The sequence below is a fragment of the Brachycentrus maculatus genome, unplaced genomic scaffold (genome assembly GCF_059751285.1).
Source record: "Brachycentrus maculatus isolate JH-2025_06_01 unplaced genomic scaffold, ASM5975128v1 h1tg000486l, whole genome shotgun sequence".
Taxonomy (NCBI): Eukaryota; Metazoa; Arthropoda; class Insecta; order Trichoptera; family Brachycentridae; genus Brachycentrus; species Brachycentrus maculatus.
The window spans coordinates 425,049-452,368 of NW_028281233.1; the positions used below are offsets into that span (position 1 = coordinate 425,049).

General features: G+C 32.2%; 1 protein-coding gene across 1 annotated transcript in view; it reads right to left on the reverse strand.

Moving 5' to 3' along the window:
• Positions 1-27,320, reverse strand: part of Gprk1 (G protein-coupled receptor kinase 1) — a 72,356-nt gene that overhangs the window by 22,143 nt on the left and 22,893 nt on the right. Inside the window, exons 3-6 of the mRNA XM_088272259.1 lie at positions 22,701-22,775; positions 21,933-21,994; positions 21,789-21,840; positions 17,949-18,146 (exon numbers count right to left, since the gene is read on the reverse strand). Of these exons, the coding sequence (XP_088128385.1) occupies positions 17,949-18,146; positions 21,789-21,840; positions 21,933-21,994; positions 22,701-22,775 (387 nt within the window). The remainder of the gene's footprint in view (positions 1-17,948; positions 18,147-21,788; positions 21,841-21,932; positions 21,995-22,700; positions 22,776-27,320) is intronic.

Consider the following 27,320-nt stretch of genomic DNA (forward strand, 5'->3'; position numbering starts at 1 on the left):
TTTTCCGAAGCGCGATTCTTCTACACCTTTAGCAATAGTATTCTTGCATATTTTCGATTTTAATGTATTTTAATGTATACGCTTTAAATTTAAAGTTTGTAATGTGTGTGTTAATAGTAAATAAATAAATTGAATTGAACAATAAATACGACATCAACGTGAAAATAGATAAGGGGATAATATTGTAAATTTAAAAGTAGAAAGTAAAGAATAATAGTAGAGACAAAATAAAGAGTTCACGCATTCGTGGAAGCCTGGGTGTAACTGACATCAATAGTAAGGTAGAGGAAAGGCAATCGAAATGGTATGGGCACATAGGATGTAAAAAAACTGATTATATTGTAAACCAGGCGATTTCCGTGAATCTTCCTCGAAAGACATCTAGAAGAAGACCAAAAAATTATGGATGCTACAGAAAGATAACATGATTCGAAGGCATGACCTAGGTGACGTTGAATATGATAGAATGACCTACAACATGAGGACGAGGAGAGCTGACCCTAACAGCCTACAAAGACGAAAAGTTGGGATGGATTAAGAAGATAGTGATAATAAAAAAATTACGTCATTTCAATACAACAAAAAAGAAATTGATGTCTGAAAATGCTTACAAGAATTATATTAGAACCTACACAAATGTGTCTGAAAATGAAAATGTATTTTTTACGGTTGAGAGCATTCAGAGTTCTAATATCCGAAACCCAAACAGAAGCAAAACAATTCGACCACCGCGGCGCAATGGACTGATGCCCGCTCCTTCCTTCCTGGCTTCCCCGCAGCATCGTGCGGTCATAATACAAGGAACATTTTATATAAATATCCAAGTATCTGTTTAACATAAACAGAACAGAAATACTCGGCTCGAACCTAACAAGCCGCAAACGCGAACTTACCGCCAGAAATGAAAATACTATAGGGTGTTTTTTAGAGGTATACAGATTCAAATTTCTCGCAATAACTTTATGGTAGCACCCGCCGTGTGGCATGTTGCGCCATATTGTTGAACCCACAGCTCTGTCACATCAATGCCATTCAACTGAGATACGAAGAAGTCAGTAATCATAGTTCTGTAGCGCTCTGAATTGATCGTAACATTCTGGCCGGCATCGTCTTAAAAAAATATGGGTCAATGATTCCACCTGCCCATAAAGCACACCAAACAGTGACTTTTAATGGATGTAAGAGCATCTCGACAAAGGCTTTTCTCCATTCCAAGTTCGGTAATTCTGCTTATTGACATAGCCATTTAACCAAAAATGTGCCTCATCGGTGAACAAAATTTAGAATTTTTTTGAAAAAGAGGTTCAAGCTGAATATTGTTTTCGGCCCATTCACCGAACCTACGACGCGCATAATGGTCATTGAGTGTATTCATGGTGAAATAGCAAAACGTACTGACTACAAATCATCTATCAACTGTCGAATTGACAATCTGTAGAAACAATGTTGCCAGTATAAAAACCAAACCTTAAAAAAACACCCTATGTTTAGTCTACTGTCAATATCGCGAGAGTGAGAACTATCGATGGTGCTATTGATGTTGGATTAGAGCCCAAGTCCTAGCGATAAACCGGCGGGAATTAAAAGTTATGTAACTTTAATACAATAAAGCGCGAGATATTCAATCGAATGTCCAATTTCGCCGCGGAAAATCCTTACATTAAAAACGCAAAGAATGGACTCCATTACACTTCTCGACTTCTCCTTTATTAGTTTACTTTCATATTATTTTGATAGAACCATTTTACGATCCACGAAATGGGCGACTGGCCCAGAAAGCCATAAAAGATATATCGAAATATCCGCCTAAATATAATATGCCCGGGTATTTCCCGAATTTAGTGGGAAAAATTTAACGGCATATACCGACGGGATAAAAAGTAAAGCGCCTCTTAAAAGTTTATCTTCGAATTTAAGACGATAAGCCGCGATAAATAATTATTGTGTAGGTTTTTTCTATATACCAATATTAGACCTCATAAAACTCGAAGGCTTCGGTTGTCCGTTAATTTATACATTTCAATAGATGTCAGTTGTGGAGAGGTTCCCAAAATCGAGATCTATTCTGAATACTATCCGTCCCCGAAGGTGCATAGGGCACCGCATCGGATAGACACGGAAGACGAGATGATCAGTATTGCGGTCCAGATTTTCGGCTTCGAGTGGAATAGATTTGATGGGATACAGATGACGCGAACGAAAGAGAGAAAGGCTAAAGGAAATATTTGCTATATAGGAAAGAATATGAAGGAGAAATAGTGTTTTCTATCACCTCTTTGGGAAATCATTAATTTCTGTACGTACGAGATCTGACGCACAGCTAACGATTGACTAAATTTCGGCTGTGTACGAGAGTACTCACTCTTCCTAGCACGATTGAGAAGAAGAATGTGCGATAACACCGATTAATGTCACTAAATCGGTCAAAATCGGATTATTTTCCAATCGCCTCACGAATCCTCGGCAGTTCTTGATTTACAATAACGAATAAATCGGAATTAAAACTAACCAGAACACCGCTCGCCTCGCATAAACTAGCATTCGGTATTCCGTACGTACTCGCATGTATGGGAACATAATGTATTACGTAGAGCGCATTAGGGTGGGCCGCGGCCGTTCGGCCACTTGTAGTGATTTATGCATCCCGTTAATTGCAGCGAAAAAACAACAATATTTACAGTCTGGTACGTGTTCCGCGTTCTCGAGTGCTACTACAGTTTTCTTTTTTAAAGAAGCAATCAAAAGCGAATTTATTGGGCTGTAATGGCTCCTAATTTCCGATTTACAAACGCCTGCAGTATTTTAAAAAGAAGACGTTAAAAATAATTACGTAATCGTTGCTCGTTACAAACTAATAAATCATTTCGAACCCGTCATCAACACGAATCACTATCCATCCAGTGGTGTAGTGATTAGTTCGGTGTAGTGACCAGTAGAGTTTCAAAGTTCGGTTCCAGATCGAGCAAACAAAATACCCCTGGATCATCTACATATAGACGACTTTTGTCATAATATTTGGTAAGACTAGAAATATAATGTTATACTCCAACGCACTTGCGAGAGGGGTATGCAACCCCGAAGTCCTAGTAATTACCGTTTCCTCTTAATGAAAAGATCATTTTTTTCCTTCTTAATTAAAAGCTCCGTTTATTCCTCTTTAATTCACACAGAGCAATTCATGTAAACATACACGGGAACGCAATGTTGATCTGAATTTTCAGAGCAAAAATTACCACGATGGCAACGCCACCTGTTGAACATAACAGCAACACACGTAATAATAAACATTGCTCATGGCGAACAGCGTGCTACTTAACAGTTCCCGTCTTTTAGAATTCTAAATGTTATTGCATTGTTTTTATTATTTTATTTCCGTTTTTAAAAAATTTCTAATTCCGTACATCAGTTTTTTTTTATTTTTCAAAATTTTCCCAAAGCTTCTAAAATATCAAAAAATGAAAAGTTATTAAAAAAAAATATATATTATATATATATATATATATATATATATATATATATATATATATATATATATATATATATATATATATATATATATATATATATATATATATATATATATATATATATATATATATATATATATATATATATATATATATGTAATAAAATAACTAGGTACCTACCTATACATTTTATTAAGTACTTACAAATAGTACCTACATAAAACAGTTCTACCACCAGATGCCGCATGCGTCGCTCAGAATTAAACAAAAGACTTCCGATAATATTATTAACTGTCAGAATCAGATAGATAGATAGATAGATAGATATAAAAATTATTATAAAGATAAATTAAGAATAAACTTTAATTACAAAGCAACACATTGTTTATTTTATTATTATACACCCACTTTACATATTATTTACACTTAATTTTCAAAAGGAAAATATTACCACGTTATAAAACGACAATTTTGTTAAATGGAAATGGATTATGAAACATTAGATGTATTAAAACAATTACTACAATATGTTCGGAGTGAGAGAGAAAAATTAGAAGATGATCAAAGAAAACGATTAGAAGATAATCAAAGAAGACGTGGAAATCTAAGAACTAGTGATAAAATTAAAGATAAAAGTCCATGTAAGATTTGTGAAAAATTAAATAAGGGAACTCGATATCACCCTGAAGCAACATGCTGGTTTAAAACAAAGGACGATGATAAGATTAATAATAAAAATGAAGATTTACAAATCACACAGAAACAGTGCTTGAAGAATGAAAATAAAAATAATGTGGAAAAAATTTCTACAAAATATAAAATAAAATATACTCCAGAAAAGAAGAATTTCGAAGCAGATTGTATGAGCAGGAATCCAGTATTAGAATCGAAGGAAAATGCAAATGAACAATTAAAAGTTGTAAATTTGGTTAAATTAGAAGATATTTTAAAAGATCAGAATAAAAATGAAGACATACAAATAACACAGAAACAGTGCTTGAAAAATGAAAATAAAAATAAAATAGAAAAAGCTTCTACGAAAGATAAAATAAAATATACTCCAGGAAAGAAGAATTTAGAAGTAGATTGTCTAAGCAGGAATCCAGTATTAAAATCGAATGAAAATGCAGATGAACAATTAAAAGTTGTAAATTTGGTTAAATTAGAAGATATTTCAAAAGATCAGAATAAAAATGAAGACATACAAATAACACAGAAACAGTGCTTGAAAAATGAAAATAAAAATAAAGTAAAAAAAACTTCTACGAAAGATGAAATAAAATATACTCCAGGAAAGAAGAATTTCGAAGTAGATTGTCTAAGCAGGAATCCAGTATTAAACTCGAATGAAAATAAAAGTTATAAATTTGGTTAAATTAGAAGATACTTTAAGAGATCAGAATAAAAATGAAGGAATTCAAAAGAAAAAAACAAATGGATTAAAAAAAAACTGTGTCTACTTTAAAAGGGTCAAGAAGAAAAAAAAAATACAAAAAAAAAGAAAGAAAAAAAAAACGGAAAAAAAGGAAGAAAAAAAAAAACAAGAAAGAAAAAAAAGAAGGAAAAAAGAAAGAAAGAAAAAAAAAAACTTTATCATATCACTAAACTTATACCAGTCCCTTCACTACAAGAAGATGATCCGGAGGACGAGTGAAAATTTTACTATGAATTTTCTTCCCCAAGGGGGGAGATGTAATAAAATAACTAGGTACCTACCTATACATTTTATTAAGTACTTACAAATAGTACCTACATAAAACAGTTCTACCACCAGATGCCGCATGCGTCGCTCAGAATTAAACAAAAGACTTCCGATAATATTATTAACTGTCAGAATCAGATAGATAGATAGATAGATAGATATAAAAATTATTATAAAGATAAATTAAGAATAAACTTTAATTACAAAGCAACACATTGTTTATTTTATTATTATACACCCACTTTACATATTATTTACACTTAATTTTCAAAAGGAAAATATTACCACGTTATATATATATATATATATATATATATATATATATATATATATATATATATATATATATATATATATATATATATATATATATATATATATATATATATATATATATATATATATATATATATATATATATATATATATATATATATATATATATATATATATATATATATATATATATATATATATATATATATATATATATATATATATATATATATATATATATATATATATATATATATATATATATATATATATATATATATATATATATATATATATATATATATATATATATATATATATATATATATATATATATATATATATATATATATATATATATATATATATATATATATATATATATATATATATATATATATATATATATATATATATATATATATATATATATATATATATATATATATATTTATCAAAACTAGAACAATCGTATCGTATAATAAAATGGTTTTGTCCACCTAGCTTGTTTTAGGTCACGGGTGGCCAACCCTCGGCCCGCGGGGATGTATCACGAATATATTTTTTTAAATATCGGGTCCTTGAAAACATATTTAAAATCATATTTAAGTTATTAAAACCAATCAAGTTTCTATAATTACATGTAAAACATATATTCTGGTGAAAAGAAACTCAAATCTCGCACTGAGTGGCCATTGATAAATTGGCTTCATTTCAAATAAAATTGGTAATATTGTTTAATTTACGTGTCCCAATTAATAATTTTGGTTGTTAAAATTGATACCAACGTTAATATATACATTTTTGTTGGTTCAATGTGTGTTCTCACATCTGGTCGTAATAATGTTTCTTTTTCACAATTACCCTGATTGTACTTTCTAATTACCACATTATTTATAATACTTTTAAAAAAATCAATAAATATGAAATTTGTTGTATTTTAAAAAAAAATACTGTCTTTATGCGGCCCTTAGGAAAAAATTAGGTCACGATGCGGCCCGGGGTGCAATTCGGGTTGGCCAGGCCTGTTCTAGGTGAATCACTGTGGAGCGGGGATATATATAAGGAGAAAATAAGGTGATATCTACAAATTTGCGGACTGGCCGCCCGCTTGATAATGTGCAAAAGCGTAAAACATAACATCGTCTCCGGAATTTGGTAGCGCGACTGGCGTCATACTCGTTAACATTCAGACTGGCTTTGTTGTTAATGGAAATGTGACGTTCCCCAATTGATACAGCGTTTTGTCTCCCGGGAGATGGGCGTTTCGCTCGATACTTTACATGATCTGATTATGATAATTTGGATATATTTTGCACAGAGAAGGAAAATGTTTTCAACAAAAAATACTTATACACACGTGTTCGTTATATTGAGCGTCGTAACGAACATGTTCGTTATACCCGCCTCAGAGCGAGTGTTTTTGCCTAGAATTTTCACTCGTGAATTATATTAAATTATAGTAACTTTAAACAAAGAGTAAATCCACTAACGAGTAGGTATACGCCATAAAACTTAAAGTCTGAGTAGGGTCACGGTAAACGGAGTCGCATAAGCCGTAACTAGATGACAGAGTCAGTTGGACGTTAGGTAATTTAAAAAAATATATCCACCTCAGTAGTGTTGCGGTTAGCACATATGGCCATTGTACGGCCATCCCAGGTTCAATTCCCAGGAGGGGGATCAATTTTTTTATCACTACTATTTATTTATTCATATTATTTTTTGAAATCTCAACATAAATAAAGAAGAATATGGAGGTCTGGGCATTTACTGGTTTAGTGATCACTTTACACACGTATAACATTCACCAATTCTATCCATGATTGACAACCACATTACTCAAATTATTGGAAGTTCTATGGACTGACCCGAAGTGCAGGACTAATCATCTTACCTGCATATAATAAATAATCGAATAAACATTGCGTCAATTTGATACAGTGCCCTATGCACCATTAGGTGCGGATAACGGTCAGTAGTATTCATAAGTACGTAAACATAACTGTAAGCTGTTTGTTTCAGTTAAATTCATAAATAATATTTTCCCTGGAAATTAAGGTGTTCCCGTAATGGCTCGAATCACGCGGGTTTTGTGAATCTCGCTGAAATAAATTACTTTATTTATTTTTTAAATAAAAAGCCATCATAATAAGTGCACGTCGGGTTGGATATTCATGGTACAACAGATTAACGTCAACTACAATGATAACACATTGCAGGCATGTTTATAGCCAAACTCGCTTCAACAAAACAGGAACATAAAGTAAATTTAATTTATAACTTATTTCAGTGTCCTTTTTAAAAGTACATTTACTTTAGTTTTAAAAAAATAACGCTGAAAGTATTTTCAATTCCTGTATTTTCTAGTAAGTAGATATTATTATTGTCTGCCTCCGTAGTGTAATGGTTAGCGTATTGCAATGTTATCTTGATCATCAACATATGAAGGAAAGGTGATCAGCCCTCCGCTTCACGTACCGGTCCAGGATATTGAATAAATATATAGAGTGAAAAAATCACTTATATTAATTTGACCCTCGCCCATCTGAGAATCGAACCCGGGACCTACAGAACGGTAGCCGAGCGTGCTGACCATTACACTACGGAGGAGGACAAAATGTATTTTTATTAAATTTATTTATTTATTTATGATATACGTTAGATTACCAGTTCTACTAACCATAAATATTGTATTGCACATACATATTGTTGATAATATGCATATATCGCTCACTCCTTTCAACAACGTCATATATAAAAAAAACTTGATTTTTTACAAGATCGTTTTTAAAGTTTAAGAATACAGTAAAATGTATTAAAAATAATATCAAGCCACGTATTGAACTTTTTACTGTGCAACAGATCTTTTTAGGTAAAACCTGAATATTTTTTCTCCATTTGAAAAATATTTACTATATTTAAAAAAATAATTAAACAATACCTTTTCTTCAAAATGTAAAAACAACACTTTCTGCCCTGTAGCGGGTAAATATTAAGTAAAAATATGCCGCTTTTGCTGGGATATAGTACATTTTCTGAGCATTCCGAGCCCAACTGAAAATTGACGATTTTTGATGTATGAGGTTGCTGAAAGGAGTGAGCGATATGCAATGTATGGCAACAGGAAAACCACATCATCGAAAAATACATAAGGCAAAGCGTTATTATTAAGTATTATTGTACATCCCATAAAGCTGTAACACGTATGGTTATATGAGAATTTATAATAAAGTCGTCGTATTTTAACGATGGCATTGTGTCCGAATGGAATAGCGCAATCAATTAATACCATCTCCGACTAAGTTGTTTGCATTCATTAACATCGCATTCAATTAAGTATGATCGTGACGGCATTAGCACAGTGAAATACAATATGGACGTTATTTGATATTTGTTTCTAGATAGAGGACTTGCTCATACGCAAATATTGCACAATATATCGCATTTAATTAACTATACAAAATACAATAAGCTGATCATATTTACACGTCTAACCATTTCCTTACATCATCACCCTAGTTCTTGCCATTTAAACGAGTTCCTTTCGTAAATAATTTATTGACATCTCAATATAGACCGCCATAGGCTGGTTTAAGTGCTCATTTTACACACGTGTAACATTCAACAATTCTACCCACACTACTCAACTTGGAACTTAATTGTAAAAAAATATAACAACTAAATATATATGTATTTTTAAAATGATGTTTAAGCTTTGATTTTTTTTCTTAATTTTTATTATTATTTTGTTTGTAAATAAAAAAAAGACCTGATGCTGGCAGAAATATCCTCTCACTGGGTAACTTCTAAATAAAAATAAACTATAGAATTTTTTTCCACATATATTTTATTTAATCAGTGACCGGGTTTCGTCGTTACCGACATCATTAGACTGGTGTCGGTAACAAAGTACCCGGTCACTAGTCAAATAAAATATATGTGGGAAAAAGTATATAGTCGTTATTTTATTACCACAAGTATATATAATAAAATGCACTTCCACCAATAAATATTGGTACAAAACTTATAAATTATTTTCTTGAATGTTTTTCGCTTATACTTTGAGGCACATTATATAAAGTTTACAAAATAATACAACTCTGTTTTTAACCAATTTTCATTGGTACTTGATCAGATGATGATGACAAGGTTTTTGTCGAAACCGGTTGGAGAAAAAAAGTACTATTAAAAAGTGGTTTTAAAAAAGTTGTTATGTTTTATAAATTGTTAAATAATTAATTCATTGTATGAACTAGGCAAGGGAACTGATGTAAAGGGCAGTTGTTTTATTATTTCTTTTGCTTAGAAGGAATTTTTAGATACGTGTAGTATCCCTATATTGATAAAAAGACAATACTGTTTTTTTGACAGTTTATCACTACATGTTATAGATAATATAATATCCGTAATAAACCTTACGAGTCTGGACAGCTAGGGTGATTGTACCTATCTGTCATTCACTAAGCTTATATCGCGTATTGATTGACGTTAGAGCGACAGTACTGAATCTAGTATAAAACGAATTACATTATTATAAAAAATATGTTTAGGAAATAAATTCAGGAAAAATAATAATACTATTATGGTTGTTGCTTAGATTGCACCGATTCCAAGTGATAAAACTTGATAACAAAAATGATTTGTAAAGTGTTGGTTTTTTTTATGTTAAATATATTTACGATACGAGTTTAACTAATGGCAGCGAAAAATGTTGATTTTTGAAATAAACCTGTATTTTACTAATTTGACATATTTTTTATTACAAAATTATTTGATTTTTCAGGATATCGTTTTAAAAGTTTAAAAATATAATAAAATTATAAAAAATAAATATCAAGCCACTTATTGAACTTTTTACTGTGCAACAGATCTTTTTAGGTAAAACCTGAATGTTTTTTCTCCATTCGAAAAATATTTATTATATTAAAAAAAATAATTAAACAATATATTTTCTTCAAAATGCAAAACAACACTTTCTGCCCTGTAGCGGGTAAATATTAAGTTAAAAATATGCCACTTTTGCTGGGATATACAATAGTACATTATCTGAGCATTACTAATGGCAGCGAAAATTTTTGATGTTTGAAATAAGCCTATATTTTACAAATTTGACATATTTTTTATTACAACATGCATAAAGAATTATTATTATTTTAAGAGCAATGCCGACAGCTTGTGGGTAGAGCAGTGTTCCTCAAACTTTTTCTGTTCGAGGGACACCTACCAAATTAAGAAATTTTAGAGGTACACCAAAGAAAAAAACAAAGTTTATTTGATATTAAAAATTAATATAATCCGAAAATATATAAAAAATATTGTGTTTAATGGGAAATTTGAGCCTGCTTAACTGAATACAGGCGTTAAAAATTTGGACCAATTGTTGATAAGGCTGCTCTCATTTCTTCGTTGATCGCCGGCGTTCTCGTTTATTTTAATTTTATAGTAGTCACAGTAAAAAATTCGCCCGATTCGCGCAAGTAAGTAGTGACAAATGGTAAAAGAATTGGAATAGCACGCTTTGAAAGCAGTGGATATTATTTTTTGACATCTCATCAAAGATGAAGAAGAATATGGAAGTTTGGGCATTTATGGGGCTGACGACCGTCATAGGCTGGTTTAAGTGATCACTTTACACACGTGTAACATTCACCAATTCTACCCATTATTGACAACCACACTACTCAAATTCTTGGAAGCTCTATATATGTGAACCAATTTTGAAACATTGTTCCTAAATCACTAGAACTTAGAATCACCAATAGAGACATCTATTGGTGAGATGAAAAGAAGCTTTTTATTGAGCAGAAACGCTTTTATTAGTATGTGGGGTCCGATTATAATCACACACATTTTGTGAACAAGTATTTGGACAAAATGTTGTATATTATATGCAGTCAAAAATGTGCTAACTCTGTTTCGTAAAATGTCCGATCAGTTTTTTTTTCTACGGCACACCAACTAATCTCTATACCAGTGTGCACCGGCACACACTTTGCGAGACACTGGGTTAGAGCTATGTGACACGGCTTAGCGCGGAGCGAGGGACAGCGGAGGGTCTGTAATTTCCCGCCCTGGATGCAGTTTGCGCGGGAAAGTAATGCACGAAATTCTCCTAAATCATCCTGCAAACTGCTATTCGGGAAGTCGGGTCATAAAACATACAGCGCGATAGAGTGGGATTGCACATTTTATACAGCAAAACCAGCGCAATCGCGGCCACGAATGTACATATAAAAAAATGGTGTATCTCACAAAAAATACAGGTACACAAACATACAGACTACCGAAATATTACTTAAGGCTAAGTCGGCTGTCCAAACTCAAAACACAGGAAGGGACTTTTTGTAGTATTTTTTTGCATTTTTGCACTAAGTAGATTCTACTTAGTCCAAAACTGGAAAAAAAAACGTACTACAAAAAATGTCCCTAACTGTGTTTTAAGTTTGGACAGCCGAAGTCTCACGCATGTTGTTTTTTAGAATAAGTTTCTTTCAGCTTAGGTTAAAATCCAATATTTAAGGTTAGATTAACGTAAATAAGTATTGTAATAATGTACTTCCTTCTAGCAGTTAAGTGTAATTTTATATTTAAGTGCTTGTGATAGTGAAGGGGATTAATTGTGAAGCATTTAAATTTCACTCGCCACTATCCCTACAACAGGGTTTTCTTTGATTTTTCCTCAACGTAAATTCAATTTCTAATTGCAGCCGATGAGCATAGCGCAGTTCGGCTGTCCAAACTCAAAACACAGCAAGGGACATTTTTTTGTAGTACGTTTTTTTTGCACTTTTGGACTCATTATATTCTACTTAGTCCAAAAATGCAAAAAAAACGTACTACAAAAAAATGTCCCTTACTGTGTTTTAAGTTTGGACAGCCGAGTTGCTCCTAAACAGAAACATGTGTCCCACCAGGAACTAATAAATATAGAATCCATCAGTGAAAAAAACATCAAATACATGGCAAAGCATAGTGGATTTCAAGAAACACTGATAAATCTTGTCATAAACCTGTGTAAAAATTGAAAGAAACCTGAAACGCCATTATTGAGATTACAGCCCCAGGAAAGACGCCACATTCCAAACGTGACTACAATCTGGCCATGCTACAAACCGTTTTTTTTAATTACCTAACGTCCAAGTAACTTTGAAATCTAGGTACGGCTTATGCAACACCGCTTATCATGAACCTACTCAGGCTTCAACTTTTTAAGTTTCATAGCCTATGCCTACCTGTGAGTGGATTTACTCTCTATGTTTAAAGTTACTATAATTTCATATAATTCATGAGTGAAAGTTCTAGGCAAAAACACTCGCTTGCTTAGAACCGATTTCGATTATTCGCGTAAGTTTGTAACTGTTTTATCTTGCATCGTGAAACTGTATTGGCCTTGTGAAAAAACATCGTAACCAGACAAAGAAGTTAATTATTTACAAAGACTCTCATCTTTGTTCGCAAGCGTATTAATAAATTCAAAGAGAAAATCACAATATTCATTCTTTCGTATATAAAGTCGGCTTACTGCACCCGAACTCTGACCTGAGCGATTCTGATGGTCTAGTTAAACTAGACTCTAGTTTATGCCATATTGCAATTTTATTACACAATGGGTTCGGTTTATGGGAAATTTCAATCCGGGCCGGAAAACCCGTTATTTCCTGATACACATACGCGAGTCAGTGTGATTGCACATAAATTCATAGTAAAATCTTGCTGAAAACATATTTTCGTTGCACATACATATGTACAGTGCCAGATCACTTATCCGAAAGCAAATCATGCAGTGAGTGGATCGGATTACTGAGTATTTTAAGAAACTAAGAGAAAAAAGAATATGTTTTTAATATTGAAATTATGTCATAAATTAAATCCTGAAGAGGGCAACAGGTTGTTGCCGAAACTAGTTGGTCAATAAAAACGTGAGTGGATCAAAACACAAAGTCTTTTATTTCTCAAAATAATATAGAAAAAAAAAGATATTTTGGTTTATGAAAATGCTCCTCTTTTTGCATTTTTATTTAGGTACTGAATGAATGTTTAAAAAAAATATATTTTTTAAACTTGAAAAAATATGATATTTTAATTTAAACCAACGAACCTGACTGACATTCAAGGACTAAATCACGCATTCGTCTCAAAACCATTGTTCTCATTGTTATAGATGAATTCTTTAGCCCAGTTAATGGCTATGTCAAAAGCTATCACGGCTTCAGAAGGTAGAATATTCAAAACTCTCATCAGTTGCTCGCCGTCATTGGAGACGCGAAATCGTTCAGATTACAGCGAGTTTCGGATTACGGAGCATTCGGATTAGCGAGCTGGCACTGTGCATACATATATGTAATATTATCAACATTGATATCGTGATGTTCCCTCGTTTCGTACAAATTGTCTTTGACTTGAGCTTTGATCTTTCCTTCCTCCCCTTCCTATTCCAGGTATTTTTATAAATTTACAAATGTGGAATTGTGTGATTAGAACTGTACAAGTTCTCGTTTTGTAATACATACTCGTATATGCTAATGATTTGGTGTAAATGTTCTTTTAAATTCCCAAATAAAAGAAAATTAAAAAACCTAACGATTATCAATTACATACTAAGTTATTTTCATGAACATAATTACAAATATAAAAATTACAATAATGTTCTCGTGCCGAGGGCACATTTTACAAAATTCATTTATAAAATTATAATGTAAGAAAAATGTTTATGCAATCAAATACGACATGGCCGAATGATGCGATGTAATTATCAAAGTTTTTTCGACCAAAAGAGGTGTGTTAGATTAAGTGTGTTAATTGTGATTTGAGGGCTTTTCTGTAAGGTGTTATTCTTAAATGCATATGTGAAGATAGTTTTAACATATATTTGTTGACTGTCATAAGTTGTAATTTGTTAAATATTTCCTCTGTGGGACTCCATTTCGAAGCTCAAAATATTACTTTCAATTTTGATTTTTAGCCGACAATAACACTATTTCATAATGCATATTCAATCATAATGTTTTTTATATTTGCAGGTCATGATTGTCTTCAGACTGGGACAATTTTACAAGCACACGTTTGGGAGTTGGGAGTATGTAAAGTGTGCATACATGACTTGTATACACGCTAAAGAACCGCGCCGGCTCGGAATAATCCAACAATTATACGAACTTTACTAGAGAACTGGGTGGCTGTTGGTGTAATCGAGTTTAACAGGAAATGGATTATTTCCGAGTTAGTGACTACCGACCTAATTTTTGCCGTTAATCGTGTACTTCTTCCGCGTGAATTAATTGTAATCAACTGTTATATATGCCCCAATTCTTAAAGTAGGATGAACGATCGATTTTCATCATAACAAAACTCTCTTAACCCCTTCTGATTCTGTCATTTGATAGTCAGTTGATGCCAACACATGTCATAGGCTATAACAAGTCATAAGCCCTGTAAATACCCAGACTACCATTATTATCCTTTATTATTATTATTTTTTTTAATTTATGTTAACAACAGCAACATATCGATCACTCCGTTTAAGAACGTCATAAATAAAAAATCGTCAATTTTCAGTTGTGCATGTTTTCGTAATGCCCAGAAAATGTACTATATCCCAGCAAAAGCAGCATATTTTTAACTTAATATGTACCCGCTACAGGGCAGAAAGTGTTGTTTTTGCATTCTGAAGAAAAGGTATTGTTTAATTATTTTTTTTAAAGAAACCAAATATTTTTCAAATGGTGAACGAACCTTCAGGTTTTACCTAAAAAGATCTGTTGCACAGTAAAAAGTTCAATAAGTGGCTTGATATTTATTTTTAATACATCTTATTATATTGTTAAACTTTAAAAACGTTCTCCTGAAAAATCTTTTATTTTTATTTATGACGTTCTTGAAAGAAGTGAGCGACATGTCATAGGCTACAACAGGTCATAAGCCCTGTAAATACCCAGACTTCCATATTCTCCTTCATCTTCAAAAGTTTAAAAATAACGCCTAAGTGGAGATAATCTAGATTAGTGAAGAAGTATTTGGACACACTCAAAATATAGCAATAATATGTATGTATATTCAAGTGTTTCTGCGAGAATAGTATAATTTGTTTTTTGTTAGTGGGGATTACTTAACTATGTAAATATTAGTAGGTACTATATTTTAATCATGTATAAAAATTAATAAATTTTAGTTCCAGTTTTGACAGCGAAGGGAAGCTATCTTGAAGGAAAATTAGAAATAAATCGTCCCTGTCGGCAAACAGCATAAATTGTGTTCCGCTAGTAAATGAATAGTTAGTGAAAATAAATATTTTTCCGCGAGGGACTTCAAAAAGTCAAAATTTGTAGTATACGCATACACTTATTAATTCTTCTTCATTTCGTTTCCCACAAACCATCAATATCCTTCACCCTGAGCTTGTTCACTCACCTCATTTATCCTCTTTCATCGCGTTATCTTATCGAATATATTTCACTCCTATACCTAAAAATCTGAATTACAGACGTTATGATCATGCCTTCATATAACTCATGTTGATAACGCGGTGCCCTATGCACCACTGTGTGTGGATACAGATATATAAAATAAAAATATAATAGTGTGCTTCAACAATAAACTGGCAAAATATTTTTCGCATAAGTCCACCGGGATACGCATTCAATTGTTTTTATATCCTTTATCCACGACGCACTATTTGATTTAAAATAGCCACCAGCGAAATTCCGATGTTTGTATTTTAAACTGTAAATAACGGAATTTTCAGAAAGGCAAAAGGGAAAATTCTGAAGAGTAAAAATATGACAAAAAATAGATTAAAAAAAACTCAAAAGCATTACCCGTTTGCGGGGGGTGAGTGTTAAAAAACGGATTTCACTAAGAAATAAATCCTTACAACAATAATGTTTTTTTGATGAATTATAAATAAATATGTATGTACCAATATATAGGTACCTAGATAAACAGAATAATTAATCAAATTTATTCGCCAATTCAACGCATTAAACACGATAGTAATATCACTCACATTGCTCTAGTTTTTTTAACATCCCGATAAAAATAAATATTTAAACATTCACGTAGACTTTGGTAAAATAACGATACTAAAGGCCTTTCCTATTCAGCGATATGCGATGATCCGAAAAGCAAATTATTAAACTCGGATATTCTTTTGTCCAAACTGTATATACTGTAATTTATACAAAAATAAAAATGTCCGAATTGAATATTCTACCAATTAACTCGGTGAGCAATGCTACACTTCCACAAATTTATGTGTGAACGATTTCCGTCGAAAGGGAAAGAATGTCGCACAATAATACGTCGATCTGCGATGGTCAACAAGGTCTGACGAGGACATACAAGCGTGTGATAGCACATAGGTCGGCAATGTGTGGCTCCGGAGCCGCAAACGGCTCTTTAACCTTTTAAATGCGGCACAAATATACGCGAGAAGGCTCTTCGACTCTACGTACTCATGCGAAAAATATTTTTTAAGCATGAACCTTATTAAAAGCAAACTGAGAAATTGTCACATTGACGAGAACCTGGAAACGTGCTGAAAATAACAAGTTTCTGTCTTTTGCGAACACTTCCACTAAAAGACCAAACTTCACGAACACTAAATATTCGCTCTTTTTTTCCTTTTTGTTTAGAATAATTTTTAACTTTTCATAGCTCCAAAACTGTTTAATTCATTCCTTAGAGACTGTATGTAGGACACTAACTAATTAAATTTGTTTCAATCTAAGATTTTTATGAAAATACGAGTACACATTAAATAAAAATCTAAGTAACTTCTTATTTTAATTTATAATTCATATAGTATATATTGATTGTCAACTGTTTTCTTTCAATTTTTTGATTTCTGTTAAAATTAAATATTTGTATTTTATATTAGCACTTTTAATCTACTTTTATTTTTGATATATATATGTCTATTGTATTCTACACACACAGGCCATGACTTTGTGGGATCTTTTTTAGTATTAATATAATATGATATTTTTGTACTTGTAATTATAATGGGTATATTGTGAAATGTAAAAAAAATAAAGGCTGAGAGAGCTTAAACAAAATGCAGGTAAATACTAGATACAACGATAGTTTATTGTCGTGCTGACCAGAGAGCATGATGCGCTCGTTGAGCGCGAGCGTCTCACCCTACTTTATCTTGAAGCCCTAGCAGATAGTAAAGGAGAGTCCCACTCACCCCCGTGCTGACCAGAGAGAGCATGATGCGCTCGTTGAGCGCGAGCGTCTCATCCCACTTTACATATCTTGAAGCCCTAGCAGATAGTAAATGAGAGTCCCACTCAACCCCGTGCTGACCAGAGAGAGCATGATGCGCTCGTTGAGCGAGAGCGTCTCACCCTACTTTATCTTGAAGCCCTAGCAGATAGTAAATGAGAGTCCCACTCACCCCCGTGCTGACCAGAGAGAGCATGATGCGCTCGTTGAGCGAGAGCGTCTCACCCTACTTTATCTTGAAGCCCTAGCAGATAGTAAATGAGAGTCCCACTCACCCCCGTGCTGACCAGAGAGAGCATGATGCGCTCGTTGAGCGCGAGCGTCTCGCCCTGCTTCATCTTGATGCGCTTCTTGTCCAGGCACTTCATGGCGTACATCTTGCCCGTGTCGGCCTTCCTGCAGCCGTACACCTCCCCGAAGCCGCCGCGCCCGATGATGCGGTGCACGCTGAAGTCGTTCATCGTCAACTGGTACTTCAAAATAGGGAGCGTTAAATGTTGTCATTTGGGAAACAAATCGACTTTTACCATACACACAGAAAGGAAAACAAAATTGTCGACTTACAATACAGTAAAATTGAATACAGTAAAACCTAGATATAACGGGCTGATTGGTGGGAGGGGTGTCCGTTAAAGCCGAAAGTCCGCTATATAGAAAAAGGTTTCAAATAAATAAAAAAACTTTTATTTTCGAAAATATGGGCACTGTATTTAGATATAAATAAGCAATACAAAACACAAACAAAATTATATTTATTGTTTTCGAACACTCGTGAAGTGACGTTGCTGTTTAATATCGACGAACTTGCTTTCGGTAATCCTGCTTTGGAAAAGGATCAAGTTTTGTTTGCACTTTTCAAGTTTGCTGTTTTTTTTTTAAATTTATAATCAACTCTTTAATATTACGAAAGTGCGAATATTCATGGAGTATTTTTTTAAAACATTTGATATGATTTTTGGTTCGTTACAACCAAATTTCGTTAAATAGAGATCCGTTATGTCAAGGTTTTACTGTAATTACATATACTATTAGGTATCCAGTATCAGGTGATCAAATAAAAGAAAATAATGAAAAACTTTAGTAATTGTACGTCCAATGCTTATGTAACGTCATATCGGGGACCTGAGTTGACAAGTGGCCATAATATGTCATCCCCGAACTGGGAGATGACACTTCCACGAAACTTTTGACGCAAAACGGTCATAAAAATTTTTAAAAATCGGCTCGCTTTTTTGGCGTATATCGCTCCATAACAAATTTTACGCGTCCGCTCTTTGCAAAAAAATCCAACCGGGCTGGGAAATGTCGAGAGTGTGAAATAGCGGTTACTTTTGGTCGTTCACCCTACGTAAAGTACGAACCCGCTCCATATTATTATTTATGTTACGAGAGATCCTTAATACATATTACAATATGTCGAGTAGGAGAGAGGGGGCAGCTTAAACCATTATCTTTTCAACTTTTATGCAAACTTTGGAGAGCAACACTCCCCAACGCCTCGTCGCGAACTTTTCAAAATGACTATCTTCTCATTCTTTCATCTCACTATTACGCAGATTAGAAGATATCTTTATTAAAATGCTAATTTCATTAAAAGAAAGAGTGAACCATAAATAAAATGTTAAGTCTACAGTCTCTCCATAAAGCAAAGTGAATATTTATCGTTCAGTGACCTCACAGACACTGATTTTTCAATTTAAAAACCTCCTCGCGGGATAGAACGATCATATCGCTCACTCCTTTCAACAACGTCATATATCAAAAATCGTTAATTTTCAGTTGTGCATGTTTTCGGAATGCCCAGAAAATGTACTATTTCCCAGCAAAAGCGGCATATTTTTAACTTAATATTTACCCGCTACAGGGCAGAAAGTGTTGTTTTTGCATTTTGAAGAAAAGGTATTGTTAAATTATTTCTCTAAATATGCTAAATATTTTTCGAATGGAGAAAAAACATTCAGATTTTACCTAAAAAATATTTTTCTCCATGCAAAACATTTTTCAAATGGAGAAAAAAATCTTCAGGTTTTATCTAAAAAGATATGTTGCACAGTAAAAAGTTCAATAAGTGGCTAGATATTTATTTTTAAAACATTTCATTATATGGTATGTTAAAACTATAAAAACATAGTTTTTTAAGTGAAATAGTGAAAATTATATTTTTTTTTATATAAGACGTTTTTGAAAGGAGTGAGCGATATATGGTGAGCATACAGCGAAAACTGACGACTAAATGATTCGTTAATTGCGAATTATGGTTTTAATTTCAGAAAAAATAACGAACTTAACTTAAAAGTCGACGAAACATAATTTAAATTGATTTAAAAAAAATGCAAAACACGCAAGGATTTTAACAGTTGGAAAGAGCGTATGTCACAATTACATGGAAAAAAAACTTCATCACTTTTCTCAGTATGCTGACGATATATTTTTTAAGAATCAAAATAATAAATAAAATAAATACTGCAATAATAAAAAAACATAAAACAATAAATAAATCAGTAAAATAAATGGTAGGATCTATAGAGCGAAGTAAAATAAATTTTCTTCAATATATAGATCCTACAATTTTTTCATTTGTTACCGGCGGAGGTAAGAAAGAAAACAAAAATATTGAGGAAAGGCAAATTAAAAGAATAGAATAGGACAATGGGTTTTTCTCTTCTTGTTTGTGTGTTCTTATGGTATTTGTTTTACTAACTAGATGAGACTTTCGTCCGCCTCCGTAGTGTAATGGTCAACACGCTCGGCTGCCGTTCTGGATGTCCCGGGTTCGATTCCCAAGGGGGGTTAGATAAATATAAGTGTTTTTTTCACTGTAATATTTATTCAATATTATTACCCTGGACTGGTACCTGAAGCGGAGGGCTGATGGCTGATCACCTTTCCTTCATGTGTAAACGATCAAGATAACACTGCGTTTATATGATGCAGTGCCCTATGCATCATTGGGGTGCGGATAAGGTTTTTATTATTATTAACTAGATGAAAAGATAATCATAGCAAAAAAGTGTAAAAAATCACTATTCTGGCAAGCCACATTAAGTGGCTAAACGGCTTCTGTTTGAGTCAAGTTATTAGGTTTGTCAAAATGTTTCCTTTACTTTCTTTATGTAGATGAGAATATCGAAAAAACATATTTTAGAAGAAACTTATTTTGTCCACCTGATAGTTTCTGAACTCAATGAAGCTCCAAGTCTGATGCCACCGTGGGGAGTCTTTACGTAATATATCAGGTAGAACCATTCATATGAATGTTTCCAACAAACGTTTTTTAAAGAAAAATCAAACTTAAATATGCTGAAAACAGTTTCCTCAATACAAAATAAAATTGATTCAGACTTTATATTATACGTATGTATAAAACTATGCATAGTAAATTGGCACGCATAGAATTATTCACATGTACCCTATAACCTATAAGGCCGCACAGTCAGTTAAAATGATTCTTTTCAGCAATTTTTTACAGTTAAAAAAACGTTGTATTACTATTTATTTGACACTTAATATTATCGGTGTAATATTAACAAATATCGTTCGATATCGAATCAAAATTAAAAATACAAAAAGTCAAAATTAAAATTAAAAAAAAAACTTTGAAAAAACTTACGATGTAGGTAGATGACTCTTTGATTTTTTTTTAAGTTACGAGAACCTCATCAGAAGTTAATTACAGTATCAGTTCTGCATACAATGAAAATATCAAGTATGTACGCGACATATGGGTCTGACGTCAGTATGCAAAAACTCGATATCTATTTTGAAATACATACAATCTCTACAGGATTGCGTTTCATATCTGCGTTTTTACCTCTTCTATGCATACTAAGAAGTATTTCTGATTTGAAATATTTATGAATAGTATTACAACATTTTACTTATATTAAAGTCAATCTATGCCGCCGCTGACTGTACACGATATTTCCAAGACGAAATCATAAACTCGAGTCATATAATTTTCACAAAATTCGTCGGAGATGACATAAAGCTGGTTATTGGCGCGTTCGGAAAGGGACAGGAATAAAACCGGGGTGAAATGATAAATTGGAAAACATCGTAAACGGAATACATTTTATTCGTATGCGTGATGGGTAGGTACGTAAGTGATAACTCACCTGTATATTTAACTCTAAATTTTTCCATTGGCAAAATCTCGTGTATTTGTCGCTGAAAGTAAAACGTAAATATTTTTAGTACTCTGGCTATTCCGTTTAGAGGGGAAAATGTGATTTGAATGAATGGTAAGGAATGTATTTCACCTTTCTAAAAAATTCTTAAAAGGTTCTCCCCGGAGATGTTGGAATATTTCTTCTATGTAAGGCTGAAAATAAAAGCAGATTCACAAAATATTCATGGCGTGGAACTCTGGTAATTGATGCGAGATTTTGACAGAATGACAAAATGAAAGAAAATATATTTTAAATGTGATTAATTAAATTTTTATAAGCACAAATCCAAATTGTAAAAGGATATAAATCCTTAACCCTTCAAGTGGCACTTGGAGAATAGTTTCCTACCATACCTATTTAAAGCCACATATGTATGTGTGTCTGGGAAACAATTATCCCAGAAAATTATAATTAAATACGATACTTATTTTGCCACATCTGGGATGTCAGCAGAACTAAAAAGAAAAAAATAATTTTTGCCTAAAAAATTCAGACAAAAAGAACTAAATACTTTTTTACTATTTAAAAATTGTTCCCAGACTGCTGTCACTCAAAGGGTTAAGCGAGTAAGTCAAGCGATTGGATTTTATTTTCCGCAGTGAAAAAAATGCATTTCCTGAGTTATTAACGCAAACGAAATACAGTCAGCGATGTTGGAAACAAGAACAGTCAATTTTGCGGGAGTTCTTTATTATTTTTACACAAAACATTTAAAAAAAGGTATACTAAACAAGTTATCTGTTAGCAAGGAATATTAATTACGACTCTATTACAATAATGCATCAAAAAATATTATATTTAAAAATTAACAATCACTCAAAGAGCAATATAAAATATCGTAGCGGAAATTTTTCTTACCTCAAATAAATTAACAGGTACCTCATTCTTCAGTAAGTGTTTCTGTACGTGTGCTACACACTCTTTTGAATAATCCTGAAAAAAATAGATGACATTAATCTCTCAAGGGTTTAATCGAGGGTTCAATTAAAATAATATAATCCACCGATACCCTCAAATAATAAAGTACAGTAGACAGTGAAATAAAGTCTCCAAAGTTGTATCCTATAAAACAGTGTTTCCCAACGTGGGGCGTGCGCCCTATCGGGGGGCAATTCGAATGTCTTGGGGGGCCATGCGCAAATCATTAATATTTGTAACATTGTTGTCGAAAAATGCATATTGAAATGCAATCCCAAACAATTCGACCAGAACTTTTAATGTTTGGGAACCAAGTACTTCAATAACCTTACTACAGATATTAAAAAAATTGAAGACATTAAAATGCTAAAAAATTAAATGAATTATATACATGTTAATGTAAGAAAGAAAGAAAAAACACACAAAAAATAATTATAATAAAAAAATGTTACTAACAAACGTAAACAATAAATAATAAGTGTAAGTCCCTCTCCAAGCACAAGAGCTTCTTAGTCTCTTTATTGGAGAGAAGTGTGTTATTAATTTTAAGATTGTAATAGTAGACATGTATAGAAAATGAATTACAATTATTAAAAAAATAACTTTTACAACCATATTAAACAAATAAAAATTAAAGTAAATAGTGTATATGTGCATTTTTTATAAGATGCAATTATATTTTTTTATTACGGATTTTTTAGTTAAATAAAAATTTGATAGGGGGTGGGGATTTTTGAATCGTTGATGTGGGGCATGTTACAAATAAGGTTGGAAAACACTGATGTAAAGTAACCCAAGAGCCCAGATGGCTGACGGGTTAAGCCGGTGGAATATAAAGAAAATAAGTAATCGTTGACATATATAATGCCCATTCAGTTGCGAAGTTTAACGAACAGAACTTCGAATAAAAAACAGGCGTTACAAACAAACGAAAAAAAATGTTTATAAATCAAATTCGGGGAGGTTGTCGTAAATGGAAAGATGTAAATAAGTTAGGTATTTAATTTGACCGCGTCTGTCACTCAAATTGACAAGTCGATTAAGTCACCTGTCAAACCGACTCGACACCAGTTTCTTTACAAAATATTACACACCAACACGCAATACGAAACTAGATAAAGATATTTCGATACTAAGCGTAGACGGAGTATCTGCCATTTCTGCGTTTTAATAAACCCTGTTTTTTTGTTGTTGAACAATATATCCAAAATTAAACACGGTTAATGGATTGAAATCTACTTTATTTACATGTATGATATGTGACGCGTTTCGTCTTATTAATACATTATCAAACACTGATTAAAAATATTTACAAAATGTCCTTATATCCAAACAATAATTGCTTTTATATTAGGACATTTTGTATATATTTTTAGTCAGTGTTTGATAATGTCTTAATAAGACAAAACGCGTCACTTATCTCTCTCTCTATATATATATATATATATATATATATATATACATATATATATATATATATATATATATATATATATATATATATATATATATATATATATATATATATATATATATATATATATATATATATATATATATATATATATATATATATATATATATATATATATATATATATATATATATATATATATATATATATATATACATATAAATATATATATATATATATATATATATATATATATATATATATATATATAAATATATATATATATATAATTATATATATATATATATATATATATATATATATATATATATATATATATATATATATAAATAAATATAAATACATATATATAAATAATGTAGAATTCAATCCATTAATCGAGTTTAATTCTGGATATATTACCCAACAATTCAATATGGAATTCTACCAATTATCTGCAGTAACAATTAATAACTTCTCCGTCTTACCCCTCATTACTGAGGGTTGTTACACTTGTCGAAGCAATGACTTTTCTTCAGTTAACCCTTGACTACGCTGCACGTAACTCTCCAATTACTGAGGTGCCTGCTGCTGTCTAAACTTCATCGGTCCATCGTGTGGCGATGTGGAGGATCTTCCTCTCCCTCTCTTCCCCTCCAGGCTACCAATCACAACCAGTCGTTCCAGGCTATCCCCATTGCCATGCGCAACGTGTAAAATATAGGATAAGAAATAATAGCCACTTTACAGAGAAAATCAACGAATTGAAAGACATACCATATCAACGAGTATGATTGAATTCAATTCAATTCAATTTATTTATTTTCAATTAACATACATATTTCAAACTAAAAACTTTAAAGCGTGTACATTAAAAACAAACAAAAATCGAAAAATATGCAAGAACTATTGCTAAAGGTGTAGAAGAATCCCGCTTCGGAAAACTCCTTCAGACACATGGAACAGATCAATATCCAATGAGATATTGTTCAACATAGCGGTAGCTCTCCCTACAAGCATAACCATCGGCAGGTTGGTCCTGTGTATAGGAATGTGAAACAATCTATGCCGACGCTGTCTTAGGTAACTATCAGGAACATACAGACCAATGCTCCGTATAATTTCAGGATTATCGATCATACCGCGCAACAATCGATAAAAATGCGTAATCAAATACACATTCCTGTGGAATAAAGGTAAGTACTTTTTTGCCAAATAATTTAAACATTTTTTCGATTGCTAAATAAAAATAACTGTTTTTTTCAGTCTAATATTTATTCAATATTACCCTGGACTGGTACCTGAAGCGGAGGGCTGATCACCTTTCCTTCATGTACTAACTAACGAATAAGATAACAATGCGTTTGTATGATGCAGTGCCCTATGCAACCTCGGGGTGCGGATGAGGGTTTGAGGAAGACTTTTTAAAAATAAATAAACGCCTTAAAAACGATCAATGTAGTATTTAAGTTGCATATTTTCAGAAATATATTGACTTAAATACCTTCATTTTGACTTTTTAATTTACTTTATCAATTTGGTGTCACTATGCGACGTTTCGACGGCCATTCGAAGCGATACCACCATAACACCACACCGTCTGCGCAATGGCGGCCGAAACGTTGGAAAAATTAAAGCGATATTGTACAAAATATTTTTTTTACAAACAAAATCGACAAAATCTACATTTATATGAAATATTTATTTTTCGCGTTTCGATAGAATACAGTTACCCCGTTTAGGCCTAGTATGGTAATACACAACGAGTTTATACAAAAAGACATGTAGATACAAACCACCCTACAAAATTGTAAATCGTGATTCGCCATTCATTTTATTAAAAGCTACGAATGTGCCCAATTAGGAAATTAGTAACGTTTTGTTTTCTGCGTATATATTGAAAAAACAAAGTAAACAAGTTAACTGTTATTAATTGATATGGTGTGTATTTTGAACAGCTCCAAATCCATTTAGGAACATTATGCCGGCCAGATAAGCAAGAAAGACTCATCCCAATCATTGACTAATGTATGAGGGTGACAGTTTAAAGAGAACCACTCAGAAATAAGAGATGTCCACTAAAGCTTCGTTGTTTAGAAAATAAGAAAGAAAGTAATTTATTTTCTCACAAATAAGAAAATATAAAATAAAAATAACATCATTGGTTATGAAAAGTTCCTTCCTAAAATATACAGGGTGGCGCAAAATTAATCACCCTATTGGATGATGTTATAATTTTTGCAAATGTCAATCATATTTGACATTTGTAAACTAGATAGCTGCAGTATGCAAACAGATTCAAGGTGGCACAAAATTATTCATCTAATTTCGTTTTTTAATAACTTTTATCCTAAATAAAAAAAAATTGTGACGGAATTCTTTGTTCCTAACAAATTATTCATCTAATTTCGTTTTTTAATAACTTTTATCCTAAATAAAAAAAAAATTGTGACGGAATTCTTTGTTTGGAACTTAATTTTTTTCTCTTAAGTGGAAAAGATGATATACGTCAAGTGGCTGCAGCCAGTGTTGATACACATATGTGCCCGTTTTATCAACATGTTTGTATACTGCAGCTGTCTAGTTCACAAATGTCGAATATGATTGACGTACGACGCCATTTGCAAAAATTACAACATCTTTCGATAAGGTGATTAATTTTATGGCAGCCTGTACATATCGCTCATTCGCGAGAACAACGTCACAAATGTGAGCTAGAACGATAAAGCGAGGTTTTTAAAAGCGTTCTTGAAAAACCACAAGTATGATTGAATATTAACGTATTGCCGAGACTTCCGCCGTATTATCAAATTATTCTGAAATAGTATAGCGATAGGATTACTTAACAAAGTTACGGTGATGTTACGCTTCAAATGCTTCATCTGAAAAATCACGAATTTTGAATTTTGACGTTGCTCCCTATTTATACAGTTCTAGTTTTTATCATAATATAACAACATTTTTTTACGGAACAAGCCGCAAAGCCTCGTCTTTTAGTGGCTTGTCTGCAGGTAGGGTAGTAAGGATAGGGAAGGCAAATATGAAAATTACATCACAAACACCCAGACTAAATAAAGATAAATCTTTCTTGAATTTATTTTGCGATTAGCGGGAATCGAACCCGAGACGCTAGTTTTGCAGTCGAC